At 42.0% G+C, this 22,257-nt stretch overlaps 1 protein-coding gene across 2 annotated transcripts; it reads left to right on the plus strand.

Moving 5' to 3' along the window:
* The first annotated feature begins 747 nt into the window (after positions 1–747).
* Positions 748–21,768, plus strand: LOC306817020 (poly(ADP-ribose) glycohydrolase). Of its 2 annotated transcripts, XM_079333563.1 has the most exons (17): positions 748–875; positions 972–1,051; positions 1,166–1,881; positions 2,389–2,511; positions 2,858–2,944; positions 3,169–3,243; positions 6,303–6,395; positions 7,585–7,739; positions 9,935–10,014; positions 10,110–10,170; positions 10,309–10,384; positions 11,942–12,089; positions 15,551–15,629; positions 16,382–16,490; positions 19,191–19,296; positions 20,388–20,516; positions 20,842–21,768. In XM_079333563.1, the coding sequence occupies exons 1-17, from the start codon at positions 760–762 to the stop codon at positions 21,015–21,017; spliced, it is 2,409 nt and encodes an 802-aa protein (XP_079189689.1). In that variant the 5' UTR covers positions 748–759; the 3' UTR covers positions 21,018–21,768. The 2 variants fall into 2 exon arrangements, with proteins under 2 accessions (XP_079189689.1, XP_079189690.1); XM_079333564.1 differs by lacking the exon at positions 972–1,051.
* Positions 21,769–22,257: the final 489 nt, after the last annotated feature.

The raw sequence follows: 22,257 nt of genomic DNA on the forward strand, positions 1-22,257 counted from the left end.
AGTGCTTGTTGCAAGAGTAAGGCTGACGAGAATAATTTCTTGACTCCCTATTAATTTTCTCCGGGGGGAGCATCACTCTTCCATTCACGTGTCGTAAATATTAATTGATACAAAGTCTATTTAAATACTTTCGATAACTCAAGCATGGGAACTTTCCATAGACTGTAAATATTCAGGAACTTCCCTGTATTTTTTTTATAGTCACAGCCGTATATTTTGTCTATGGTTACAGCAAACAACAACTGGTTGTTGAGAACATTTTCAGATATCGCGAGAATCTAACATGCGTTACGTCACGCGGAAGTGTTTAGTTAGTAAACAGCGGCGCTTTTGATTTTTTTTAGCAACTTTAGAGAGTAACGGTATTTTTAACATTATCCAGGAGGGGGAACGTATTCTTAAATGTAACATAAGCGATATTTCTTTTGCTAAAATGTGTTCACCATCGTTTGTAGACTGTAATATATACTAGGTTATATTTGTTTTGTTTTTGTTGGGCTGTACGAAGCTAGTTAGCATACAGGTTAGCTATGAAAAGGAAGGTTTTTAAAGTCGTTTAATGACATACAGCAAAGCTTTACAAAAAAATAACTACGAGCTAAGACGAGTCAAATTAACACAAAATAACGTTTTCCTGCTGAGTACCTGTTTTCAGGTACTCAACTATAACACCTTTTAAATTATGTAGCGACACTGTCTACTTATGTCTTAACTGATTTACAGATATTTGCTTTTTTTTGTAAATAGATTGTGTGATGTATGGCCGCATACCATATTGTAAGATTTGCCCGCTTAATGAGAAGAGGACAGCTCAAAAAACAAGCTTGGAAGTTCCCAAACAACACATCCTTTGTGGTGTCAGCTCAAGCTGTTTTGTAAGTTTCCGTTCAGCATTTTTTTTCCAAACTGTGAAATGTTTCCTCATGCCTATGGCCATGTCTCATTATTGCTTTTTTTTTTCTGTTTTGTAGAATGACAGCACTGTTAGACTTTGAACCTTTAACTAAGAGACTCCGGGTTGAAACAAAACCCCCCATATGTTCACTCAAAAGTAGGTTGTCAAGTTTGTGTTTTTTTCTGTCAGTGTATCAAACAAGTTATTGGCCTGTTTGAATTGTCGTCATCGTTGTTTAACACTGTTGTATTTTTATTTCCCTGTCCTTAGTGATTTGCAGCAACGACGATGAGACAGTAGATCAAGCAAAAAGGGAAAACATAACAGAGGTGAAGATGGATAAAAGGACAACAAGTGGAGCAGATGGTTTGCAAGGCTTAAAGAGGAAAAGTCAGCATCAAAAAATGGGCCCAAAACCACAACAGAAGTCCAGGAGTGCTCTTGAACAGTGGCTGATAAAGCCCTCAAAAAGACCAAATACGACTGAAATGTGCCAAACCCAAGAGGATGTAGAAATAGCTGAAGAAGATTGCGTTCAAAGCACCTCAGCTCCGATTATGGACGCTGAACACAGTGAAGAAACATCCCTCTCTGACTCAGAAGAGAAAACTCAACCATTGACACCACAAGACCTGGATAAAAACAATGCTGTGTCACCGGTTTCAAAGACACGTCTGGGAAATGAATCAATGCAAACACTTTCCAATAATGACGGTGGACTAGAAAAACAAGAAAAGGAGACTTGCTCAGTCAGCTCAGAGGACTCTGTCAAACACATTGCCAAAATAACAGACTTCTTTTCAGGGAGCTCATCCTCATCAGGTTTACCTGTGAGACGGGGAAGGCCAGATAAGTCTGCAGAAAGACAAAATGCAGATGTGAAATGGTTGGGGACTCCTATTAATGAGCTGAAGAGAATGCCTGAATGTGGTGCACCACTTCCTCCACTCAGGAATGTTCCTGGACAGCACACTGTGATGATAAGGGTTTGAGCTCTTCCTACTTTTTAATACAGCTATTCTTAAAGTAATAATGGAGCATTAAGATTTTTAACTTATTTGTGGCAAAAATACTGTGCAAGCCGTTTCTTTATTGTCAAACACTGTTGATAGCTTGTGATTGCTTGAAAAAAAAGTCACCTTATTTCATGCATCATTAAGGTGAAAGCAAATACCAAGGTGCATGAACAGTGAAAGGCTTGAAGAGGTGAAAAAGCTCCAACAACACTTGTCGTGTGAAGATCAATTTTATGAATAAATGTGCAAGTCATAAGTCAAAGTTTTGACCTCATGCATCAGTAAGGTGAAGCTGAGGTCTGTCTGGACGTGAGTTCCTGAAGATGCTGAAACATTTTTCTCCAAGTCTTTTTTCAATTTTAACTTTTGGGGTTGCCATCAAGTAGAATTGATCAAATCAGAATTCAGTATTTTACCAACTTGTTTTTTTTTTTCTTCATTTACTTAGCTTATTGCTGCACTTCTTCCTTTTGACAGACGGACCTGCTGAAGGGCGGTAAAGTTCCTGCTCCATATCCTGCTAAGTTTATAGACACCTGGGACGATGTCCATGTGAAGATGCCCTGTTCCAGTAAGAGTCTGTTTCCTGTTGTGGATGAGGTAATGACCCAAACGGCTACAGAGCAGTCAGCACATGAATCTACAGTATGGTGTATATAAACTCTTTAAAACTCTGTGAACCTATAAAAAGCCTGATTAAAAGAAGGTAACATCTTTGATTGCTTCATGTCAGAATGATATGAACGTAGTTTTAAAGTGTTGAAATATGATACTAAAGACTTTTATAAATGATTGTTTGTCCCTCCAAGCTGAAGTTTCACAGTTTTACATTCACATTGATGTAGCCGTTATTAAGTATTTCATGTTAGTTCTGTTCTTCACAACACACAAAACTTTGTATTGTTTTTTACCTTGCGGACACCTAACATAATTTATGCCTCCACAGGAAACACAAGAACTACAAAATAAGAGTCGGTGGGAGTTGATTGAGGAAACTTTAAACAAGAAATTCACAAGTCCAAATGAGTTGAAGGCAAGTTTCTCATCATTGTTTTGTGGACAGTTTTGTAGCGTTTGATAAAAACGAGGTGAAGAGATCACTGTGGTTGTAGTTACCAGATTTGGCCATGAGATGGCAATATTGGCTCAGAAACCCAGAGGCATAATCAGAATGTGGATACTTTGTCATTTTGTTTACAGTTTTCATACACCCTCTTATGTTTCCTGTACATTAATCATTCATGTTGTTTATTACAGAATGCCATCTTAAAGTACAGCGCCTCAAACGCCAAGAAATGGGACTTCACAGCGTTAAGTTTATACTGCACTAAGGTAAACAACTTTATATCTGCTTGGACTCAAAAGCAGAGAAAGAAGCATTTTTTTTGTTAATGGGAAAGAAAAAAAAAAAATTGATCAATATTGGCATGCAGACAAGTAAGCATCAACTGTCAGATGGTGTTAGTTAATTGCCCAACAGACGGCATCGTTGACCAATGACGAGGCTCTTCTGTGAGGACAGGTCAGAGGAAGTACAGATGGCTCATAAGCTACTGATTAGAATCTATTCTCTTTGTGGAAGACACTGTTTATATGTTGTTTTTTTAATTTGACACTGGACCAGCCTGAGCTCAATATGATCCATATTTAAGAATCGGTGAGAGGATTCATATCGTCATATCTCAGTAGAAATCAGAAAAAAATATATTTTCTTTGATTGTTTCTCTACTTCTTTCAAACATCTTCTTTGAATATGATTTTGGAAAAGATTGGTTCTGCGCTCCATCTCTGTCATTGCATGGGTGTGCACCTATTCTATATATTATTTAGCAGAATTAATATAAAAAGAATTTTTTTTTTTCATGAGACCATATTTCATGTTTGTGTGCCGTGTGGACATCTGGCTGTTTGGATTTCCGAGGCTCGGATCATAAAGTTACATTTTTAAAAGTGTTATTTACGAGCACTTTATCTTTTACTATCCACCGCTTTGTTATTTTCTTTCCAAGCCGAGGGTAAAATAAGCCCGAGTTACATCATGATGGGCAAAGCGCTGTTGGTTCATTGGTTGTCTTCTCCAGTCTCGTTTGGAGGCCATCCATCATCTGTAGTCTTGACGTGCTCTGCGTCATCCTGTGTAGAGAATCAAAGAGGGCTGTACTACTGTCTGCCTCACGGAAGGGACAGGAATATTCCATTTCAGAGACATGAGTGTTTGATTTAAAAGATCCTGAGTCCGTATGACCAAGTCTGAACTGCATGGGCTCAACCAGAACACAACAACTACATGTTTTTTATAATAGATCCTATCTCAGGGTAAAAGTACATTACAGTACTTTTTTTTTTTCCCTTTCTTGACTGCCAACATGTCAAATGTGTTTCTGCCATAGTGCACAAGTACAGTAATGGATTTCACATGGGAGAACGTCGAAGCCCTTCAGAGGCAAAGTGGGAGTCTGGAGAATTCATTTAATCTTTTGCCAAAAGGTCATGTTCGGTAACTTGACAGAAATGAAAATGGTTGACATTACATCGGGGAATGCTTAACCTCAGCTATATACCATTGATTCAGTTGTTTGCCCAACAGTATCAGTACGTATGTCTTAACTCATTCACAAGATAAAAACATCACGTTGAGACTCTGCTTTAGCCAGAGATCAAGTTCCCCGTGTTGAAACTGGATTTGGATTGCATGAAGTGTCCATTACTGGTCAAATTTAAACAACAATGCAACATGTGTTTACTGTCAAACATGTTCAAATGTAACCAGTGGTGTCGTCTCCATAGGGGATACTCACTTGTAAATCCCCTCTGACTCCCAATATTTAGCAATGTGCTGCAATAGTTTTTCCCTCCGATGGTAAAGGGACTACGCAGTTGTCTCAGCCTGTAGTCTGTTTGACAGTTAAAATGGTAAAATTCTTCTTTTGTTAATTTCATAACAATCCCTTTCTCCTTCAAACCAAGCAGTGGAGGTTGAGTGTTAACGTGTAAATACAAAATACACACAGAGGACCAAACACGTCCGTTTTATTTCAATTGCATCACACAAGCAACATGAGGACTATCAAGAAGTGCACACAGCCTGTCTCTCTCTGTGTTGCTGTTTCGTTGGAGTTGCTTGATTGGAGAATAGCAGAATGATTCGGAGTGTCAGAGAAGAGCCGACATGAATGGCACAGAGTGACGGGCCGGGCAGCCTCATTGAATATTCATTCCAGCACGTACACCTTTTGAATAATCGAGAGGCTGTTGACTGGCAGCATCACTTCAGTCCATTGTTCTTTCTCCACTTCAACCAGTGCGCTATTAACGGTTATGAGCCTGCCGGCGTTTTTTTCTGTTTTTGAACCACAGACGGAGTCAGGCAGATTGCTTTATTGCTCGGACCTGCTGAGGGATCAGAACAGCAAGCGTGAAGCATTGTGTTGAATCTGTAAGAGGGCCCTTGTTTCTCTTGTCCCCCCCCCCACACACACACACACACACACACACACACACATCTTGCTTGATTACTTTGTCAGTTGGCTTTGAAGTACAGACGTGCATCAAGTCATACAGTAGAGTTAGCCCGGTTGATTTGATGCACTGTCTCCTGCTTGATTTAAACAACTCCCATCGTACTACCTCAGCTGTATCCGCCGCCTCGCCCTGTCAGCCGCCTTCATTTATTACGCCCATAGGAGCAGTTTATGATGCCAACCAGGTCATTACTTATGACAGTGTTTAGTCAGGCTTCCTTTGCCAATAATATAAATGTCCTGGGCTAAATCACCAGTCAAGGCTCCTTGTCCTGGGAACACTCTGTCCTTTCTCTTTCACATGCTTGTTCATTTGCATCTCTTCCTGGAAGACGTTTAAATCAGCCGGCACGGCCGACTAACCTCCATGAAATCCCTCCGTGATTGATCCCTCTGACATTTTGCAGCTGATATAACGTAAATAAGGGTTTGTATGAGGTGCTCTCAGCTCGTCTAACCTCGTCACCCAACATCAACTCCTCCATGAAAAAACGGTGACCCCCACATTTCTCATTTTTCCCAACCAATCACCCGGGGTTAGTGTGTCGCTTTCATGTTTAGTCAGAGTGATATCGTTTTAGATTTACTCTCCAGCTAGAGCTTAAAATCGTCTTTTAAATGTCCAACACGAGGTTATCGTCTACATTTTGAAGCGGTTTTACCTGCACAATATTAAAGGCATTTTGCTCCTTATTCTCAAATTTTGTTTGTTTCTCTGTTCGACTGTCGATAAAGCTTCAACATTTCGACTGATCTGTTTTTCGGTTGTCTGCTTATCTGAAAAGGAGTAATCCGAACCAGCTCCTCATGTCGCAGCTGAGTTTTTGTGGCAGGACAACAAACATTCACTGATCTCTTGCTCTCTCCAAGGTCCTGAAGCCTGATGACGCTGAACATCTGTTTGACTCCCTGCTGCCAGACATGGCGCAATTAGCACTGAGAGCATCCGAGCTGTGCACCAAGGTAACAGCCATCTCTAAGCCAACAGACAGCGACTCACCGGTCTGTGAAAACAGTAGATCACCAGCAGCAGGTTGATCCCAAAGGTCACGACGTGACAAATAATCTTGTGAAATGGTAATAAATAAATAATAAAAAAAAACCGTTGAGGTCAAGGCGCGCAGCCATTGATGGTCATTTATTGGATGGTTTACTGTCCATTTGGTCATCTGGTTCTTTGGTGTGGATGATTAACAGCTGATTTTATTTGCTGCAGGAAAGAAGCCTCATTGACATTTTTTTTTTTAAAGTCATTTTAAATGTATTTCTAGCGAGATTCTTGGACACTTTAAGTGCCCTAAAAAAAATTATGACATGACTAAAAAAAAAAAACTATGAAGTTAGGTGGGGAAAATTTGTTTTGTTACAATCGAGATTCTTATCTTGTGTATCTAATCGATACGTAACTTACAAAAATCTCTTTTTTTTTTGGGCTAACCAGTCACTCCCTGCTAAGTGCTAAGGCTAGCTCTTTAACTCAGTAGAACGCTAGCAAGGAGTTCAGCCAGACTGGAGTAGACCCTGAAGTACGTACTCATTCCAAAATGGACTTTGAATCATTTTGAATCGAAATTTGAATCGTGACTCCGAGAATCAACATGGAATCACGAGACACCCAAAGATTCCCAGCTCTACTTTTAAGGTCTTCTTTTGGTAAGCTTTGTTACAGGCCATAACACTTTAACATCGTTCTTCTTGCGAGAAACAATCGTCTGTCCCCTTGAAGGAATCTGGGAATTAGTCACTTCTTCATTATTAGTCAGATAAAAGAGTTAAATTCTAAAATCTGCCATCAGTGTTTGAGGTGTTAGATATCTCAGTAAACAGATTAGGCCTATTGCACGATAAAATACAGTAGCATTGATTTGATATTGAGCTGAATGTGGTGAAAGATTTAGTTATTATTGAGTTGATGTTCCTGATTGTCTCTAAAAGCAGTCATGTCTTCCTGTAGCTTTCTCTTCGTTACTGCAGAATTACTGATACAGACGCACTAATTATTTATGAAAAGAACGGATCTTTTGTGACCATTGATTGTAATTATGATTGCTGAGTGGAGCCAAAGGATTCCATTTAAGCCAACACACTTCAGTGCCTCATTTGACAAATGATTCTGACCTTCCCCGCTCGTACCTGTGTTTCCTCCTCTAAGCCGATACCGCTCCTCAAGGTCGGCATGAGCCACTCCATCACCATGTCTCAGGAGCAGGTGGCGTGTCTGCTCGCCAACGCCTTCTTCTGCACCTTCCCCAGACGCAACTCCAGGAGGTCTGAGTACTACAACTATCCCGACATCAACTTCGTCAGGTAATGATGGACGCCGTGGACGTCGAACACGTGTTCAAACTTCCACTGTCAGGCTTTACATTCTGTTTCTGTACAGCTTCATTTCCATGAGGGGGCACTACTGTATATGTTTTCTTTACTGCTCATTTAGTCTCCCTGCTGCCTGTTACAGCAAACATTTACATTGAAAGTATATTGAAGCATAAGCACTAACTCTGTCTTATAGCCTGGCCAGTTTAGAGCTCAGATAAATCTGAAGGATTCACCTTAAAAAATAGACATTAAGTGCATCAGTCATCGTCTTTTTCTTCAACCAGAAGTCTTAAATAACTAGTTGTTGCTCATTGGATCAATATAGAACTTGTTTGTTAGGATTATAATTGTACATCAGTTCAGGAGGGTGTCCTATATTTCCATCCCTGCAGGTATTCACTGTGGAGATCATCTGGCTGCTGCGATGCAGAATCAGTCCTCCAGAGCCCAGCTCAGTCATGTCCCTCCTCTCTGTCAGCATCGCAGTGTAATTACCTAAATGGAAAGGGGGAATTAGATTAACATTGACTCAGATGGCTGCTTTTGACAACGGGGGGAAGGCCACCGGCTGTTTATCAGAAGGATGTAACTGAGTTCGGTCGCATCAGTATTTCGTTCACGCCAGCGTTTTGCCCGCATTTGAAAAGAAAAAACGGAATCGGGGGGCCGGGTTTTATAGTGCGCACCCCATGTACAGAAGCTGTAGTCCTCCAAGCGGGGCGGCCTGGGTTCGAATCCAACCTGTGGCTCCTTTACCGCATGACATCCCCGTCTCTCTTTCTCTCCCCGTTTTCTGACTCAAACCACTGTCCTATCTCGAAATCACCCATTCAGCCTGCTGCTTTAAATAGCACCTCTATACACCAGTTTCCCTCGAGTGGGGCAGATTTAAAGACGGATTTAAAATGCGTGATTTGGCATCTATAATTGTTGGTTTTTGGTGAAGATTTAAAAGATCCAAACTCCTGTTTAAAAAAAAAAAGACTGGCTTTTTTTTCTCTTGAGACTCTCTTTTATCTCAGACTGGATTCCCCAGGTTTTTTTTTTTGAAAGAAACGTTTTCTTGTACCGATGATGCAGAAACTCTGCCGTTAAACATACTGTAGTCACTCATACCTCTGTCAGAGTTACATCACGGCGTTCTGCCCTCTGTGGGGGTAAATGGATGTTATATAATCGGGTATTAATTCTCCTTTTCCCCCCCGAACAGACCATACTGCGATTTCTTACGAAAAGCCTGCTCTCACTAGTGGCTACTTAAAATCAAAGACTTTGCCCTGAGGACTACAGCAGCACTCGACTCTTTTTAGGGGACAAACTGACTTACACACACACACACACACACACACACACACACAGACAAAAAATAGAAACCAAAGCAGGAGTTGACTTCGATGAATGAGTTTCCATCGCCTGAAGGGCTCTCAAGAGCGTCAAAGCTTTTGTCGTGATTTCATTTCCCTCGCATGAAATGCCTTTCTCCTCCTCATTGTGCCATGTGAGGCAGGCTGCAGGCTTCTTCATGGAGTTTTTTTTTCTTTTTTTTCTCGAGAGCGAGACGGGTGGGCTTGATGCTGAAAGTGCATTCAAACCTGCCCACTGCAACTCCACACCAGCATCTTTTTTTGTGTATGTGTGTGTGTGTTTTTTGTGTTATTTTTCAGGGAAATTGACCCTTCTTTTTTTTTTCCTTCCTCCTGAGGACTCTGCAGCTTAAAAGGCCGACACAGGGCTTCCTAATGTATCCGCTGTCCCCCTCCTCCTCTCTGCTCCTTGTTTTTGTGCGAGTGCCGTGATGTGGCACATGAGTGTGACCATGATGGGGAAGCCCGGGGGCAACTCCATCGTCGAACAATGTAGGAACTCCTACATAATCGGCCAGCGACTGAATGGGAAGCAGAAAGAGAGCCAGACTAATTCACATCAAAAGTTAAAGCTCGACTGAACTCACATGGAGAGAGTGGAAGTCTTGTGTCTCCACAGCACTGGGTTACATGGAGAGACTTTTTTTTTCTCCCCTCCCCCCACTCGTCTCTGCTGTAGATGTTTGATAGCTAATGAACCTCAAAGAGTTGGTGGTTGGCTGCGGCGCCATGTTTAATCTGCCTGCTAGGAAAGTGTTGCTTCGTTTGAAGAAGATGACATAGCACGTGGTTGAATCCTGAATCTTCTCTCGCCACCAGACTTTTTGAGGGATCCTCCTCAAGGAAGACTGAGAAGCTGAAAACCCTGATGTGCTATTTCCAAAGTTTCACAGAGCAAAGTAGGTGTTCACAGCTGTCATCTTCGAAACTCAAAGGAGAGCCAAACACACCGTTGATATTTCTTTTCTTTTTTTTTCTCTCTTTTGCCTTTCAGGGCCTCCTGGACTTGTCACGTTCACACGGAAAAGCTTGGATCAACGTTTGGATTGGAAAAGGTTCGGTTCACTGATTATGAAGCAAAGGAAATGATTGTTGTTTTAATTATTTTTGCTTCGACTGTTCGGTAGCAAGCTAAGATAAATGATCTCCACTCGAGTCGGTCGCTGTGAAGCACCTCACTGTTTGTCTTTCAGCTCGCAGACTCAGCTCACAATGCTCCACATAACTTGTGAAGGGACCATTGAAGATGACGGTCATGGAATGCTTCAGGTGAGACGGAGTGGGAGAAGTACACCTGCACACAATAACATTGTGATTTAGAGGGAGGCAGGATCCTGGTCTTTTTGCTCTTAGTTTGAGAAATACTGCTTCCCTCCCCTCTCTGCTGGAGTCAGTCTCCTTATTCTGGAGCGTTTCAGCCAGAATGCTTACTGCTGCTAAAAAAAAAAAGGCCTTTATAGGGAGCCTGTGACACGTCGCAGGGAGTGTGCGCTGGGACCGGGGTCGAGGCCCCTGAGCTTCCCTGCTTCCTGTGCACTGTCAGGACGGCCCCGCTCTGCCTTTTCACCTTTTGTTTGCCTCCGGTTGCCACAAGCTGACAAGTTGACGTGCACACATGACCAGCTCCGGGGGCTCGCCACGCACCCGGGATTGATGGATGCTCTGCCGGGGTGCGGGGCCGGGGAGGGGGGGGTGCGGGTGGAGGGGGTTAGTGCTTGACAGCCTGTCAAAGCAGACTTGAGAGGCTGGCTCACTTGTCCCAGAGTTGAGTGACCAGTTTGGGGAAGATGGGCCGCTCACCCCCCTTCGCAGCTTCTTCCCGGGGTTGTGACGAGGTTGCTCGGGACCGTCTACAGGCCAATGAGCAACAACTGTCAATCCTGAAACTGAATTATTTGTTCCCCATGGCTGCTCTCTGACTTAAACAATGAGTTGTCCTTTCATTTCTCCGAGCGGAAACGGTGAGAAGCGTAGAGTCTTTTGGATCATAAGACGACCAAAATAAACAATTGAAGCAGGGTCACAGAGAGATCTGCCCACAAACTGGAAAGAACAAGTCGGAAAACAGATCCTAGGCATCCGTCAGCTGTCACTTTAGCGGCATGTTATGACTGGAGGGAGATGTTTACTTTGGACTGCAGGACTGCTCTCCCTTTTTTTTTTCGATACTTGCCAGCGGCGGCAGCACACCTAAGTGCCGCTCCTGGGGAGAGCTCATTTTGGCATGGGGGACAAATGTCTGAGTAATGCCAGCACTTCAGGCCACCTTCACAAACAGTTTGTCACAGAGTCTGTCACAAATAAAGAGAATAGGGTTCCAAATCTTTTTTTTTTTTTTAAAGGGGTTTCACCTCCATTGTGAACGTCTAGGGAACTATAAATATAACTTCATAAGGAAAGGCTTCAATACTGTCCATCTGTTTTTACGTTGGCTTTTCTGTTTTAACCCTTTATCGGGCAAGTGTGTATTTTTGGTCATTTCTGAATTTATGGTCACCCTTCTGCACCTCAGTAAGGTCAAGAAGCATGTGATCCTCACTCAGCCAATCAGAAGAGATCACCCTACGTCACTGATCATGCTATTGTGGCATTTGAAACACATATGGTAACTTCGTCAACGTTTATTTTTCTACATAGTTTGAAAAATGTTTTAACAGAAATTAAAGTTCTGTTATGATCCCCCAATAAGACTCTTGACGTTGAATTTTTGAATTTCAAAGTATTTCAATGAGTGCCCCACAAAGGGTTAAAAAAGACATTTGAATTGAAAATAAAGTGGATACTGCAAAACACGCGGATGTCATTTTAAAAAGGTGTCATTTGCAGGTGGATTTTGCCAATCAGTTTGTGGGAGGAGGAGTCACCGGCTCGGGCCTAGTGCAGGAGGAAATCCGTTTTCTGATCAACCCCGAGCTCATTGTTTCTCGCCTCTTCACTGAAGCCCTGGATCATAACGAATGTCTGATCATCACAGGTCAGTGGTCACATTTCTCACACACTGTGTTCTACTATATTGCTCACTGAAGGGAGTCTGTCTTTTCTTTTTCTTTTCCATGATTTAGTTTGTTGATCCATTTCAGATCAATAAGACCCTGCATCCTCACAACGGCCATTTCTAATAACACGCAGCATGGAGTACACGATGCACCCCTTCAATTTACCCCATGCTGGTTCAGCTTGAAGCTGAGGGATGTTTTTTCGCGATTCCTCATTTTTCTGAATTTGTCCTCGTCACATGCTGTCTTTTGATTGGCTGCATGGGGAGAGTGGTAGGCATCAGTCGAGGGTGTGTGATAGGGCCGTCCTGATTGCTCTGTTGGGTCTTTCTGTTGAGCAATTCCTCCTGACTGTACTTCACTTTTGAGTGGTTAAAAACAAACAAGCAAAAGGCTGGGACAGGCCGCTACACCCGGTAACAAGATCCAGACTTATGGACTCCCAGCAGGTGGTTGATGGCTGCAGCCTGATTGATCTGTCTGTCACTGTTAGTGAATTGCTGAAAAGATTACAAAAATAACCATACATTAAAAAAAAAGAAAGACAAGACGGATTATACTTTTTGTTTGAGTATAAATGATTCAGGGGAGACTTTGACTTGAGTAAAGTAGAATATAATAAAAATCTTTTGTTTTCATTTTTTACAAGGATACAAATAGAATGCACTCGCCGCTCGTAGTTGATGCTCAGAAATGAAAAAGACATGCTTGCCTACAACATGAAAAACATTTCAGCTGCACACTTATTGCAAAGAGTCATTTCATGTCAAAAACAACAACTGTAGAATTAGATACGTTTATTGTAATACACATGGCAAGCCCGTCACAGGTGCAGTATGTTTGTGTCCATGACAGAGGTGAATTTTCCTCGTGATCAATAAGGTGAATAAAAATAATAAAAAATGTCTACTTTTCTTCGTGGATGTTCAATTGCAGTCATCTAGCTGAGTCCAGAAAACGTACAACTGGTTGTGTTGCTGGAGTTATTTAGCTAGCTAACACCAACTACTTGAGAAGTCTGTATGCAGCCTTTCCAGCAGAAATCATTTATCATCTCCTGAGTTATCTACCTTAACATTACATAACTGGTGGGCTGGATTTATTCAGGAAGTGAGGCCACAGAGCCTCCGCCCTCCTGATCAGCAATCATAGCGATGCATCAGGTCTTCGGCAGAGTCACCTTCAGACTCCGAGCCGGCCATCCCTCTCTTGCCTCCACTTACGCCACTTAACGTTATTACTGCGGCCCAGAATTAATTATAGCTGGAAGACCTGCCCAAGACCCGCTCCGCTAATGGACTCTTCCATTCCATCATCTTTATTAAACCCCCCCCCCCCCCGTTGTAAAAGTCCAAGCCTTAGCTTGCATTGCGGCTGTGTGGTAAATCATATTCCCTTGTGACGTGTGTTGGCATACTGTAGGGAGGCTAATGGCTCCTACCTCTGTACTGAAATTTGTAAAAGTGCCCAGGCCTAATTGAATTTTTCTTTCATTGCTAGATATCTGGCAGCCATTGTGGCGGTCAAAAGTATAAATAGCATCAAGGCGAAGTTATGTATTCATTGATCGCAGTCCTGACCAGATGAAGCGGTGCATGCTATGACGCCAGCATGAGAATTCAGTGGGAATGGATGGTTGTTCAAGCTGCCTGAGAAAAGTCATTTGGGAGTCTGGTAGTGGTCTTAAAGATATATGTTGCACCTTGTTTTGACAACTTTTAAAGCGTTTCTTCTATAAAGCCAGATCACTATATTTTACAGCTTAGCAATGATGATATCTTGGTTCAGTTGAAAGCAGATGTCCAGTGTGGCCCACAGATTGCAATGAGATGCGCCCCTGACCTTTTTGCTGTGTTATGGTCCACCACAAATATGAGCCACTTTGTTTTGATGTATTAGCACATGAAAGGAGCAACCTTCAGGATGGTTTTTGAGTCATTCCTGCTGATTTTGATCGGAACCCTTTGTTAATAAGAAATCGTTTTTTTCTCCTCCAGCAAAAGATTCTGGCTTCCTGATAAAAATAGTATTTGAATAAAGAAACATTCAAGATTATTATAAATCATATTGTTAAAGTTGATATGGGATATTTGAGGATGATACCGTTATTGGGAAGGAACATTTATCAGTAACCAATATCGGCTGATATCGCCCTTAGATCTATGTTTGATAAAAGTGTTTGATAACTGCATTTGGAGGACTAATGCAATAAAAGTTGTCTATCTATCGCTACATATGGAACATAGCAAAAAATATCGGCGGCTATATATATTGGTATCAGTATTTTTTGTCTCCCCATTATTGGTATTGGTTACAGAAATCCTGTATCGGTCGGGCCCTGTTCTGAATGAAGATATTCAACGTGTCATTATCAACTTTTTCCAAGTTTACTGTTAAGGAACGTTGTGAACCAAGAGACCAAACGACTTTGCAAAGACTCCATTCTTTTTATCGTCCATCCTGTAATTGTGTCGAGAGTAAAACAGAGCTCAGTTCCATAAAATCTTCATTTAGTACCAAGCTTGGAAAACATTTTCAGATGTAATGCATTTCCCCCCGGTAATTGGAGGGTAAAAAACTGTTTCTGTGGCTGAAGCTGCTCAATGTATTCTCCTGGTCGTCTGCTTTAAACCTGCTCTGCTGTTTTCTTTTTAAGAGGCAGGCTGATTATTATACTGTCAAGTGGAGTGCGCTCCGGAGATTCCCTCCCCCACGGTGCGCCTTCTTATAACGGCACACAAAGGCCGCACAACTAATCACTTAGTTTATTCACTTTGCAGCATGGAGCTCCTCAGCAAGTGCTCTCAACGGCCAGGTACTAATGAGCGCTAATGAATGGGAAGTTAATTTGAGGCCTCATTTGTTTGACTGTGCTGTGGCCTCCCCACCCCCAATTCCCCCTTTATGGGTGGTGAGTGTTTCCCTGTGGGCTGCCGGTCATCTGCTGCTACTCGTTATTTCAAGAGGAAGGGGAGGGAGGTAATAACTTGACCTTCATGTTGTCAGGAGACGGGTTCTCATGTTTCTTTTGTTTTTATCAGGTAGAATAACGACAATATCCTTTCTTGTGTAATCGTTTGGTGTCTAAGTGAATAATTTAAGATTTATGATAATTATACTCTGTCATTATTTCCCTTCAACTGTTTTTTGTGCATCATCTTCATGGGTTAAATTGAAAGTTTTTTTGTGCTGAACTTAAAATCACCTTACTGAACTGAGCTTAAAATCAAAGTGGATATGATTTGCTTGGATTGGTGTGTCTTATTTAATCTTGTACATATCTTTAATTACTTGTTTAGTTTGTTGATATTTAATGTTTACATTTGTACAGAGAGCGAAAGCAGTCTACTGAAGTTAAATTCCTTGTGTGTTAGTGTTAAGCGTACCTGGCCAATAAAGCTGATTCTGATTCACTGATGACCTCATCTGTCTTGACCAGGTACACAGCAGTACAGTAAATACAAAGGCTATGCTCAGTCCTACAAATGGAATGGCTGCCACCAGGACACTACTCCAAGGTATGTACAGTATTTGTCTTGTAGCTTCAAAGAGCGTTGGATGTTTACAAAACATTACATTTTCCTATTACCTTTTTTTTTTCACCATGCTAGTTTAACTATCACTTTGGTCCATTTAATTTTTTATTGACATTAAAGGTTGCACATTATCGTATTTTACAACCAGTTTAAATAAGTCTCAGAACTCCCCAAAAGAGTTCCTTTTTGTGTCATGGATTCTGTATTTGATCATGCCTATAACCCCCCTCTATTTCCCTGTTCAATACAGACTGTTTGTGTGTCTGTAGCTTTAAATTAAAGTGAGCTGTGTTCTACCACGCCCCTCTGGAAGGGCTTTAGTGGCTCAGGCTTTCGTGCATCATGCCCGATTGTTTACGTTGAGAAGGCAGGCTCAGAGGGCAGAACAAACGCCTAGCTGTAGGAGTGTCACCCACCTGGGGGAGGGGTTACTTCCCTTTGTGATGTCATGAAGGAAAAATCTCCAAACAGCCTGTTTTACACACATTTTCTGAAAAATGAAGCAGGCAAAAAGCTTTTCTGATAATAATGTGTATTGTTGTGCCTAATATACAGTATGACCTTTAAACACCCTCAGGTCAAACTGTAATGTTTTTGCTAACCTGGTCATAAAGCAGACCTTCTGTTGGGTTGTTTTTAAGTTTTTCAACCTCACGACATGGATGTAGCTCTGACATATGATGGCTAGTAGTTGCTTTGTTGCATACATCTTGTTTTCCTTTGACCCACTTCAGAGACAGCTGGCAGAGGAGATGTACCGAGATCGTAGCCATCGATGCTCTGCACTTCAAGAACTTTCTGGAACAGTTTCACCCACTGAGAATCAACCGAGAACTCGACAAGGTTATATTTCATATTTTCTGTTCTTTATTTCCTTATCTATCTTACTGTGTTCCAAGTATTTCTCTCATTTGTCTGCGTAGCTTTTTTTGCTATACATACCACAAACAAGAGAACTGATGTCCTTTGCGCCTCCACTCAGCGGGTTTGGACCAGAAAGTGGTTTAGGGGCTGCTGGATGTTCTAGTGTTAGTGTTGTGTGCCCCAGGTACGGATGCCTTGATCCTTAGGTTAGCATCCTGCCTCGACCCTTTGCTGCTTCTTACCCAAAATGGCCCAAAAACATATCTTAAAAAGAGAAGAAACAAAGCGATTAAAACTTTATTAATCCCGCGTGGGGAAAATTCTGTTTTATTCTTTGTTTGATGAGCATGAACACACACATAGGCCAAATACACACATGTACACAAACAGGATCTAATGGAGTGAGGGGGCCCACGGTGAGCCTTCCAGAGCAGTTTTGGTGCCTTGCTCAAGGACACCTGGACAGCGCCCAAGCCCAATTTTTGGACTTGCTCCATGCCGAGACTTGAACCAACAACCTTCTGGTTCCCAACCCAAGTCCCAACAGACTAAACTACTGCCGCCCATAAAGCAGCTGTTAACACATGTAAAGTGATGCTGTAAGAGTTTTTGTTTGTTTGTTTTTGTGTTTTGGATGAAAGTAAACCAGTTCTGATCTTTCATGCAAGGCTTTGATCGTCCACTTAATGTCTTCAAACAGAAAGATAATGTTTTAATTGTGACATTTTGCTGATTGTTTACTTTACACTCATTTCATATCTTTGATAAGATGTGATGTCTTTGATGTTCATTATTATAACATCAGCTGGAGGAGAATTTACTCATTTTTAATTTTCTAAAGGTAAATGTGTGAAATGCAGATTAGTGTCATAATGATGTAATATAGACCAAATGAATTGTTACATTTTGAGAGTAAATTAGGTCCGGGTGTTTTTATGATCGAAACCAACCTCAGGATGGTTTATATAATTATTACTTTAACATTTTGAATCTTTGATCAGGAATCACTGCACATGTGAAATAATCCCTCTCACACGCGTCCATTCAATAACAACCAAATCAAGATGTTGATGTCGAGACAGCCGTCAAAAAGGACAGATGATTTTGACAGCTCTGACAAGAGTGTGAAGAATGCACCAACATGGAGATCAATCCAATTTTCGAATATTGCTCAGCCGACTTGTCATATCTGCCCTTTCAGAGGACCAATTTATGACTGGCCAGGTGGAAGGATGGGCAATCGCCATTCATTTTCATCTTACACATAATGTCCAGAGTGAAAATGAATGTTCGAAGCCCTTTCAGGTCTTTCATTTCATCTCTTTTCTTCAGCTATCATCAAACCATGTCACATTAAAAGCTTATTCTTCATGTGTATATAGGCTTAGTCTCTCAGGTGTGGTTATATGTATGTAAATTGCCCCACACCAATTTCACACCAAGCTCTACCCAACGGAGAGACTAGGTGTGAAATGATTGAATTGTTACCAAATGACACAATCTTTATAAAAAATGTAGCAGCCTTCATGTGAAAGTGTCAAGCACAGACCTGCAGGCGAACAGAATTACTTTGCTGCTCTCTGCGTTCCATTTGAGCTTTGATAGCACGGAGACGTTCTGTCGAGCTGCTTCTTATAAAATTGACCGCTGATCTGGAACAATAAGGTGATCACACGACCTGAGGCCTTCTTTTATACAATGACACCTCATCCCCCCCCCCTTCCCCCCCCCAACTCGATCTGCCGTCATTTTGCCCACGACTTGACGTGACATAACCTGCTTCGTTCTCAATTTCGGTTTCACTTATTCTGACACCACGGTGTTGTCTGTATTCTCTTCCCTATATTACAAGCAAGTACTATATATTTATTCACTGCCATGTGAAGCCCTCAATCACCCTCACGCTCTTCCTGTCTCTATCCAAAGTAACCGCTTCATTTCCCCTTCCCTTTTTTTCCTTTCAATAATTGTAATTCCCCCCAAACAAATGAAGGTTCACAGCTGTGTTAAATCCCATGTTTCTGCTTTTTATAGAAATAACTCGTACGTGTCTTTTCAGATGCTGTCCCTCCTATCCCTGCAGATGCTGCTATGCACATGATAATGATTCGTTCGACTTTTATAGTCCTTCTCTAAGTTCTCAAAGACGCGTTTAACAAGAGAAAGTAGTGAAAACAAAACATTCAAGACATTATGTAAGAGAAGGAGGGACGAGAGTGGAGTTTGGGAGAGGTTCTAGACGATGGTGAAGAGGGAAGTTTTTTGGGATTTCTTGAAGGTAAGAGTGGGCGAGTCTCTGATGTTTTTTCCTTTTTTTTTTTTTTTTTCAAAGTGAGTTCCGAAGGGGTCGGAGCGCCAATGGAGAAGACTCAGTCCCCACAACTTCAACTTCAAAGTTTATATCATTATTATTAGGTGTCTGGATCCTACAGTTTACCCTCTCGTGCTGCTGAGTCCTCACATCTAATTGTGTCTTTGCACCTCTATCAACTTAGAGGCTTTACTTAACAGGGGTTGGATGTTTTATTCAATGTCCAGATTCAACGGAACGTGACTGCTGTTTTTCCCTCTGCGTTGAGCGGCACGATATAGACCTCGGTTTTGGGTTTTGTTTTACGTCGACTTTGTCCTCGCTTATATGTAACCTCTGACCTTTCTCTTTACACGCTCTTCACTCAGGCTTACTGTGGCTTTGCTCGCCCTGAGGATCAAAGTCAAAACCTCGCAGCTGTTGCTACAGGGAACTGGGGCTGTGGAGTTTTCGGCGGCGACACGCGTCTGAAAGGTAAGCTCGACAGAACATCCTGTTTGGGGGGGGGGGGGGGGGAGTGCACACAAACATCGCCTTCACCTCGCTTGGCAGTTTAAGCAGACTCTCTCCCCCCTCCTCAACACTGCAGAATACATTTTGGATTGAAAGGCTCCAGCAGATCAGAGCGGGCATCCATTTATCTTCCCGGAATGCGTTCATTTAGTTAAGGTCTATTCGTCGCCTTCCTTTTATTGATCAAATGACAAAGTTAATATGTTTCATTAATAGTGCAATTGATCGCCTGCTCGCCTCCATCAATCCATTACAGCTTCCTGTCTGAGCCTTGTTTGTGTCACTGTCACTGAGCAAGGCGCTTCAGGAGAGTTGAGGCTTTGCATTTGCAGCTCCGTTTCTCACTTTCTACCGTACTTTAGGGTGGCCGATTAGCCTACAAACTCTACTCATGCCTGCATATAAGATAATTAGTTGCCTTGATAGACTTCAGCGCCTACTCGCTGCTTAATGACATGCCTCTTGGGAAGAGCCCCTTAATTCGCACACTGTTCACTTCCTGGTTTAACCTTCTGTGGCCTCACATTGACACATTTTATATTTTTTAATTGTCAGATCCTTTTATAAATAAAAGCAGTTGAAACCAGCTCAGGAGAAAGAGGGGGGGGGGGAAATTCTGCTGAAGTGTGGATATATTCAGCTCAGAAAATGTTGATTCAGTTTTTGCTCGTTAACGCTGCGTCCCAACCTTCATTAATCAGCAGTCATATTTCCAGTCTCTTAAAATATTCACAGCTCTCCGGGGCCAGACCTGGCCTCTCTTTGTAACTAATCCCGAGTTCTCAGTGGGGGTGAGACCTATTCCGTCGATTACTTACCTTTTACTGAACACAGAGGCAGAGGCTGCACGATTTTTATTGGTACCACTAGCGAATGGATGACTCTGCTGACCTGTGTTTGTTCAAACTTTGCTGTAATTTTTTTTTTTTACAAGTAAAAAAACTGGAATAACTCAAAAACACTCAAAAAAAAAAAGAGAAGCTTGCTACTTAGCGGAAACCGATTCCATCCTCACTGCGGATGTTTATAACCGGTTTCTTCTTCTCTCCCAGCTCTCCTCCAGATGCTGGCAGCTGCTGAGGCGGGCCGAGATGTGGCCTACTTCACCTTCGGTGACAGCGAACTCATGACAGATGTCCACAAGATGCACTCTTTCCTCACTCGCAGGAAGATGAGTGTCGGTGAGGCAGAACAGCTTCTCTTCCTGCTCCCTGTTTATTTGCAGCTTCATAACTTTCTTTCCTCTTCCTGTGCCTGTAAAGCAAAAACTAAGTGTACTTTGAAGATTTTCTTGTTAATTATGCCCCCCCCCCCCCCCCCCCCCAAAAAAAAAAAGACAAAAAAAACACTTGACATTTCGCTTGTTGTTCAGATTACATAATTTACATAAGCAAAACTACATTTCTGTTGGGCAGTGGGCCCATCAGAGAATAAACCTTCATAGAGGCAAATAAGGTGGTGAATAAGGTCTACAGTAGATCCTCAGTGTCACTGCTTCCTTCACAGGGGAGGTGTATGATCTCCTGGGACAGTACTACAGCTCAGTGTGCAAGAGCTGCCTCAGCCGGCTCCCTGACGTCAGCCTCTACTCCTTCATCTACCAACAGGTCGGCCCCTCCTCGGCGCCGGATGAGTCCAGCGGGCGCTCAGCTAGACAACACGTCCCCTCAGACAGCAGTTAAGGTCATGTGGCTGATGAGTCACTGTGCCTTATTGTGGAGAAACAGACCATTCACTGAATTAAAAAAAAAAAATCTCACTCTGCCTTTAGATTTATATTTAATGATAAATATTTTTCTTAGAAACATTTGAAATCATCAGTGCTGGATTTACTAAGAGTGGTCTCCACTGCTGGTACATGCGTGTGAAAAATCTGGCATTTCATTTTTTATTTTTTTTTAAACAGCTGAGCAGTTGAAGGTGATTAGTTATGACCCTGTCTCCCGCTGTCGTCCAAGCTGTGTTCATTGTGCCACTGCTGGTAATACGCCAATGGATTGAGCTTCAATACGACGCTATCGTGATTTTAATGGTGAAGCAAAGGTTGCCATCCATCTTCTGGGTTTGTCATGTTGCCTTTTTTTTTACACCCACACATATCCAGCCTAATTGAATTGGCTGTCAGAAATCAAGTTAAAGGGAAAGAATAACAAGAGCCCGGGTTGGAAAGCTCGTAGCAGGAAAGCGGTTTAATTTAAAGAACAGCCATGCAGGCTCTTTGGGATAATATCTCCCACCTTTTGAGTTTATTTTACAATTCCAGTTTGAATCAAGTGTTAATGAATTCAATTGTGGTTCTTTGCTGTGCAGTATGTGATACACTACTACACAGCTCAAAGTATTATTTAAATTGGAGTGTTTCTGATTTGGCTGTAAATCTGATTTGTAGGCTTGTATGGATTGCTTGAATTAAAGGTTACACATTTTTCTGACTGATTATGTTTTTTATCTTTTATATTTCCTATCTGGAGCACCATTTGAATGGAGCCACAAATGTCAGTTATACATCTCAGAACAATCAGGATGAGGGCTTCATGTCCCATGAGCAAAATGAGTTTCTATACAGCCTTGCCATTTATATTTCCCCTTCTATTGCCTCACCCTTCCACTCAGAGTTTAATAAGGTCATACCTTTTATATAAACTGTACATGACACCTCATTAAGTAAAGAGGAGATCATAGAACATCCAGTCTGAGGGGAGACTCTGCCAGTGAAGCTCCTGGGTGATTTCTCTGACTGTCGGAGAAAACACGGCTTCATTTGCATGGAGAAGAAGCTGCACGACGATGACTCGTGAATGAACCAGGAGTAGAGCTTGATGCCGTCTGCCTTCATGGAATCAGGACTGGAGGTAGGTGGTCTCTTTTTGAAACGTGCTGAGTTCAAAAAAAGGCCTTTGGTGTCGTCTCTCTCTCGATGGG

Source organism: Symphodus melops, assembly GCF_947650265.1.
Source record: "Symphodus melops genome assembly, chromosome: 21".
Classification (NCBI taxonomy): domain Eukaryota; kingdom Metazoa; phylum Chordata; class Actinopteri; order Labriformes; family Labridae; genus Symphodus; species Symphodus melops.

Coding starts and splice junctions, on each gene's coding strand:
- LOC306817020 (XM_079333563.1), top strand. CDS start 760: ATGGCCGCATACCATATTGTAAGATTTGCCCGCTTAATGAGAAGAGGA. Junction 876..971: donor GTGTCAGCTCAAGCTGTTTT/GTAAGTTTCCGT, acceptor TCTGTTTTGTAG/AATGACAGCACTGTTAGACT. Junction 10,015..10,109: donor CCAAAGTTTCACAGAGCAAA/GTAGGTGTTCAC, acceptor TTTGCCTTTCAG/GGCCTCCTGGACTTGTCACG.